This window comes from Aureococcus anophagefferens (genome assembly GCF_000186865.1).
Source record: "Aureococcus anophagefferens unplaced genomic scaffold AURANscaffold_19, whole genome shotgun sequence".
In the NCBI taxonomy this organism is placed as follows: domain Eukaryota; class Pelagophyceae; order Pelagomonadales; family Pelagomonadaceae; genus Aureococcus; species Aureococcus anophagefferens.
The window spans coordinates 414,693-421,392 of record NW_008705579.1 but is presented as its reverse complement, the minus strand read 5'-3'; the positions used below and the strand labels follow the sequence as shown (position 1 = coordinate 421,392).

The following is a 6,700-nucleotide window of genomic DNA, read 5'->3' as shown; positions in this document are numbered from 1 at the left end:
AGCCGCGGGGGTCTCGGAGGAGGGCTCCTCCTTCTTCTTCGAGGACGACGAGAAGCGCTCGCGGAACTTCGCGAAGTTCGACATGGGCTGTTCTTCTGTTTCGGTTGCGGAGCTCGTCCGCGGACGCGCTGCGGCCGACGGACGGAGGTGTTGTGCTCGGCGACTGTGCGCTTTTGAGAGCGTGCGGAGGTGTGTGCGCCGCGTCGAGGACGTGTGCGCGCGGCGCTCCTGACGTCGAGCGTGTCCGGCGCTTGCGGCAGCTCGAGCAACTTTTGGACACGGCACCTATTTCGTGCTGGCCGGGGGTCGAGCTGAAACGCCGACACTGTCGGCGTCTCGGCGTAGCGCGCGTCGGCATGGACAAGGGTGAACTAGCCGGCCTTCCGGCCGCCACCGACCTGATTTTGTGTCTCCAGCGATGCAAACAACTCGAGGCGGCGATGAAGGAACGGCAGGCCGGCGGCGGCGCGAAGAGCGGCCGCTACATGAAGCATGACACGGCGCGCCTGCGCTGCCTGGAGCGCGCCGTCTACCCGGAGCTGCGCATGGGCATCCTGCCCACCGCGGTGAACGCGAAGATGCTCTTCGACATGCCCGCGCCGCGCGACATCGCCGGCCCCGCGAAGAAGGAGATGGACGTCTGGTCGAACGTCTACGGCTGGGACCCGCGGCAGAAGAAGGGCGACGCGCCCGAGCTGGACACGGCGGGGCAGACGACGCTCCTGTTGTGGGCCCAGGGCCAGGGCGGCCTCCTGACCGCGGCCGCGGCCCCCGGGCCGCCGCGCGGGCGCCCCCACAGCCTCCACACGACCTACGAGCTCGAGCGCGGCGGCGCTAACGTTACCGGCCACACGCTCGACTACGTCCTCAAGCACTCCAACTACTACATCGCGTGGATGCTCGACGCGCTGAGGTACAGCGCGCCCTTCGTCTGGGAGTTCCCGCGCGACGAGCTCACCTTCCTCGCGCTGCTCGAGCTCGAGCAGAACCGCTGCGCCTTCGTGCTCGTGGAGCGCGGCGAGGCGACGGACGTCATCGTCAAGATCCCCGCGCGCGCTTGGTCTGAGTTCGAGGCGGGGATGCTCGGCGACGCGGTGGAGCGCGAGGACCGGCGGCTGGAGTCCCTCGAGGGCACGGCGTCGGCGACGGAGAACGACCCGGACGCGCTCGCGGCCTTCGAGAAGCTCGAGGCCATGGACCGCACGGGGAACACCGTCGGCGCGGAGACCGTCGAGTTCTTCAACCAGACCATGTCCGCGATGCGCAGCGGCGCCATGCCGCCCATCGCAGGATGGAACAACTACACGATCTACCCGCCCCACTTCTCCAAGGTGCGGCCGTTCCACCCCAACAACGCCAAGACCCTCCCCCTGGTCTTCTGGTCGCCCGGCGAATTCTGGGCCGACGTCGGCGTGAAGTGCCCGTGCGCGCGACACGGTTTTCAACACGACGTCAAGGTCTACGAGCCGCGCGCGCCGCGGGTCGCTGTGTGGAAATCAAATCTTCAACACGACTTCAATGTGCACGTAATTGAACGAAATGCGCCGGATTCCTCGGCCGTGCTTCGAGAACTCGACGAGAGCAATCGATTTGTCCAAAAATTAGCCGAATCGACTTCGATTTGACCGAGATGAAAGGTTCTGAAGTTTGGTACACAGGCGGCTCGTCAAGGACGGCTTCGGCAAGAACTTCGGCCTCTGCGCCGCGCGGCTCTACTGCCCGACGTGCGGCCAGGAGCGCGAGACGGCGAAGGCCGCGCTCGTCACGGCGCGCGGCCAGGGCGCGACGGACGCCGAGCTGGAAGCGCTCGAGAAGACGGTCGCGTCGGCGACCTGCTGGTCGAGCACGATCGACCCGTCCGTGATGAGCTTCATGGTGCAGCGGTTCCCCTTCCTCGCGATGGAGTTCCCGGCCTTTGTGTCCCACCGCTCGGCGGTCTCCAAGGACACGCTGCACGACATGCTCCGCGCGGCCAGGACGGCGCAGGGCGCGCACGACATCGAGAGCAAGTACGACGAGCTCCTGGCCATCAAAGCGACCGAGATGCAGCTCTCCGTCATCTCCTACCAGGCGACGGCCATGGCGCACCAGAAACGGACGGTGATGCCGCGGGTGGATTTGCAGACGTGGCAGCACCTGAAGATGACCGTGCCGAAGATCAGCGACACCTACGTCGCGGCGACGACGCGCTCCTACGTGGAGGCCCACGAGCCCTACATGCTCAGCTGGCTCGAGCAGAACGTGAAGCGCGGCGAGTTCGGCTTCGGGGACCACTCCGGCAAGCACGGCTCGCGCATGAAGTTGCAGGGCGACTCCGTGTTGGGCTGGACGTGGACCGAGTTCAACGAGATCGGGCAGAAGGTCATCTCCGTGCGCGTGCAGACGACGGGCTGGAACGACCCGTCCCTCGTCGCGGCCTACGACTCGCGCCAGCGCGCGGAGCAGCGCCTCGGCCGGCGGAACCCGCTGCGGCGCCTCTGCCTCGACAACCCGAAGAAGGACGGCTCCGGCGCGATCGCGAACGTCTTCCTGGGCCAGGAGCTCAACGTGCTGCGGTTCCCGGGCCGCGTCGTCCTCGTGCGGACCGAGCTCGAGTGCGACGACGCCTGCGCGGCGCTGGCCACGGAGGAGGTCCTCGGCTTCGACACGGAGAACGTGACCTACGTGCCCCCCTACTACGGCACGAACATCGCCAAGGCGGCCATCGTGCAGCTCTGCAGCGGCGACGCGGCCTTCATCTTCGTGGTGCACGCGTGGGAGCGCGCCTACCCTTCCTTCGTCGCGCTCATGGCGAACGGCGACGTCGAGAAGGTCGCCGTCAACGTCGCGTACGACCTGCGCATGCTCCACGGCCGCTTCAACATCGACATCAACGGCGCCGTCGAGCTCTCCTCGCGGGTCAAGGCGGCGCACCCGGGCCTGCAGAGCTACGGCCTCGCGTCGATGGCCAAGGACGTCCTGTCTCTCCACTTGGACAAGCGCGTCCAGCACCACCTCTGGCAGCAGCAGCGCTACACGCCGCGCCAGATCATGTACGCGGCGAACGACGCGTGGGCCTGCCTGCGGCTCGCGCGCACGCTCTTGCCGGTCGCGCCGCGGCGCGAGGGGCGGTCGACGCGCGCGGCGGCGGCGGCGCGACGGCGCTTCGCGGACCTGTCGACGGAGGTGCTCACGGGGCCGAATCTCGAGCGCATCGCCGCGGAGGCGACGGAGACCGACGACGTCGTGGAGTTGGACGAGACCCGCGTCGCCTGCACGCGGCACAAGACTCGATCTGGTGCGCAAGCGCGCGCGGACTCGGAGAGCGACGACGACGACGACGACCTGGGCGTCGACGAGGAGGACGTCGCCGCCGCCGGCGCGCTCGACGCCGCGGAGGCGCGCGCGCGAACGGACGCGGCCGGCGCCGACGACGGCGGCCTCGAGGCGCCCGAGGCGGTCTTCGACGCGGCCAAGCGCCGCGTCCAGGAGTACGCGGAGTCGCGCCGCCAGGACGACATGGAGCTGCCGTCGTCGCTCTCGACGGAGCAGCGCCGCGACGTCCACCGGATCGCGGAGGGCCTCGGGCTCTTCCACCGCTCCGTCGGCGTGCCCGGCGATCGGCGACTCGTGATCTCGGCTTTCGCCGCGCCGCAGTCGCAGCTCGCGAGCGTCCGCCCGGGCGTCGTCAAGGCGCTCGTGGCGCGAGACGTCGAGGGCGACTGCGTCCGGGGCCGCGTCGCGTCGTTCGACGAGGCGCGCTGCCGCTGGAACCTCGAGTACTCGGATGGTTCCGTCGAGCCGTCGGTCGACGTCGACGTGCTGAATCTGAGGATCCGCCGGCGGCACGCCTTCGACACGAGCTCGCAGGGCGACGCCGCGGCCGCGCTCGAGCCGGGCAGCGTCGGCGACGACGCGCGGAAGGCGGAGCTGGCCTCGTTGCTCGAGGGCGTCGACCCGAACTGGGCCTCGTCAAAGTGGTCCAAGCTGTCCTACGACATCTGGCACTGGATGAAGAACTGGCGCACGATGCTCGCGGTCCACACGCGCTCCGAGCTCGCGAAGACGTTCAACGTCATGGCGTCGGAGGCCTTATTCACGATTTGCGAGGGCGAGTGGGACCGCCTCGTGAAGCACCTCAAGCACCCCGCGGGCGGCCGCATGACGGACGAGCAGATCGCGAAGATCCGGCGGTCGTACAAGCGGAAGATGTGCCGGTACGCGGTCCCGGGGCCCGACGTGCTCGTGCGGCGCCTCTACGACATCTACTGCCTCTTCGACGGCATGATGGACCCGGAGCGCCCCGGGCAGCGCGTCTACGTCCACAACTCGCACGCGATCATGCTCAAGGAGCTCGAGTACGTGCAGCTCGGCCTGGTCTCCGACCTGCCGGGCGTGCCGATGTACCGGGTCGTGGGCCGCCTGGGGTCGGGCTTCGAGGTCCACCGCGGCCGGCGGACGAGCTCGGCGCTCGAGGGCATGCACTTGCACCAGCGCCAGTCCCAGCACCCGGGTGCGAAGCATTCGGGCCCGCTGACGACGGCGACGCGCGCGCTGCTCTTCGACTTCGCGTGGAACGTCCGCGCGGCCCAGGCCGCGAACTTGATGCCCGACATCGGCCACTCCTTCGCCTGGCTCGTCGACATGATCTTCGACGTCGTGCAGCTCCACAAGCTGCCGCACTCCTGCATCCCGGAGCTCTACCGCGCGTGGACCCGGACGGACACGAGCCGCGACCCGGTGCTCACCTGGGGCGTGCAGTGGGAGGCGCTCGGCATCGACGGCGGCGGCGCGATGCCGTCGCCGCTTCGCGAGGATGCCGACATCAACGTCGCCCTCGCGAACCGCGCGCGCGCGGAGATGGTCGCGCGATGCGACGTCGCCGCGCTCCAGCGCGATTCGGGTCTCGTCGTCGACGCGCGGAACGCGGCGGATCTCGTGGACCGCGTCGGCAAGCGCGCGCGCGCCCAGACGGCCCTGCGGGACCAAGGCGCGGCGCAAGTATGGGATGGTCTCCGATGCGGCGGCGGGGGCGTCGACCCGTCGGTCCTGCGCGCGCCGCGGCCGGAGACGGACCTCGGAGTCGTCGCGCCGCTGCCGATCAACGCCGAGGTGTTCCCGCTCGCCCGCACGGAGGCGAACCAGACGATGCAGCTCGATGCGGCCCCCGTCGTCGCGCCGGCCGCGGCGCCGGCCATGGCGCCGGCCGTGGCGCCGGCCGCGGCCCTGCCCGCGGCGCCGGCGCCGCCCTTCGTGCCCCACTTCGTGCCCGTTCCCGAGCCCATCGCCGCCGACGACGTGGTCTACGGGCCGGTGTCGTACTCCTACCGAGGAGGCGACGCGGCCGAGAAGGAGCGACGCAAGCTTGCGAAAAGGAAGCGAGAGGCCGACGCGCTGCGCGAAAAGAGAAGGCTAGCCCGCGAGGGCGGCGGCGGAGGCGCGAACGCGGGGTGAGAGCCACCATGTAAGTTTAGCTTACCCTTATCTTCTTTTCTTTTTTACGCCTCGGCGCCTTCGGCGCCTCTCCGGCGCCTCCGGCGCCGTTCCGGCGCCTTCGGCGCCGGTTTTTTTCTTTTTTTTTTCCTCTTTTTTCCTCTTTTTTGGTCTCTGCCAGCATGAAAAAAGTGCCCTTTTTTCTCGAGCTCTCTTCACCCAGCGCGATGCTCATTGGTCCCGCGCCGCGGCGACGGCGCGCGTCGCGTCGCATACGCATGCGCATCGCGTGCGCACGCGGACCCGCCTCGCGCGGTCGCCTCGCGCGCCGCAACAAAAAAAAAGACACGCGCCTCCCTTAGCCCGCGTCGCCGTGTATCCTGAGCGCGTCGTAGTGCACGCGGCCACCGTAGATGACGGACACGACCTTCTGGCATCTGTCGCCGCCCGTGAAGGAGGAGATGCGCAGGAACCCCCGCGTGTGCTTCTCGTAGACGTGGATGTGGACGCGCTTCATGACGGCGCAGAGCGCCATCTCGATCGCGCCGCCCCACTGGCCGTCGGAGCGCATCCGGTCCGCGTACGCTTTGGGGCTCAGGCCGCTCTCCCAGAGCACCCAGGCCCGCAGGGGGTCGCCGCCGATCTCCTGGTCCGGGTTCGTCACGACGAGGTCCGCCAGCGCCGCGCGGAGCGTCGCCGCGGAGCCCGAGCCGAGGCCGAAGGTGAGCGAGTGGTAGAGGCAGCTCCCGTCGCCGGGCTGCTTCACGACCGTGGCCCGCCCTCTGTCGACGATGGTCGGCTTCGCGTCGTCGCCGCCGCCGGCCTCGCCCTTGTTGTAGTTGACGAAGGCGTCCTTGTGGTCGTCGCGCGGCTTGCCCTTGAAGTGGGGGCAGTCGCGCGTCGCGTGCGGACCGTCGCAGCTGTCGCCTGTGTGGAAACCAAATCTTCAACCCGACTTCAATGTTATCGTATGCGAACGTTTTGACGCAATCTCTTCGGCTGTGCCTCGAAAACTCGAGGAGAGGAATCGATTCGTCCAAAAATCAGCCGAATCGACTTCGATTTGACCGAGATGGAGAGGTTTGAAGTTTGGTCAGGACCCCCTGAACCAGTGGTTGGTTTCCACACTGGCTGTCGCAGGGGCCCCGGGGCTTGTCCGGCGTGGCCGCCGGCGCCTTCGCCGAGAGGCGCGACAGGAGCGCGCGCTCGGGCTCCTTGACGGACTCGCGCGGCGGCAGGCCGATCTTCTCCGCGACCTCGGCGATCGCCTCGCGCTTCTTCATGCGCG

The 6,700-nt window shown here is 68.7% G+C and overlaps 1 protein-coding gene across 1 annotated transcript; it reads right to left on the bottom strand.

Annotated features, from left to right (window-relative positions):
- Nucleotides 1-5,770: 5,770 nt before the first annotated feature.
- Nucleotides 5,771-6,695, bottom strand: AURANDRAFT_66077 (hypothetical protein; the record flags this gene model as incomplete). The annotated part of the gene is made up of 2 exons (XM_009041147.1): nt 5,771-6,339; nt 6,539-6,695. The coding sequence occupies 2 exons, from the start codon at nt 6,693-6,695 to the stop codon at nt 5,771-5,773; spliced, it is 726 nt and encodes a 241-aa protein (XP_009039395.1).
- Nucleotides 6,696-6,700: the final 5 nt, after the last annotated feature.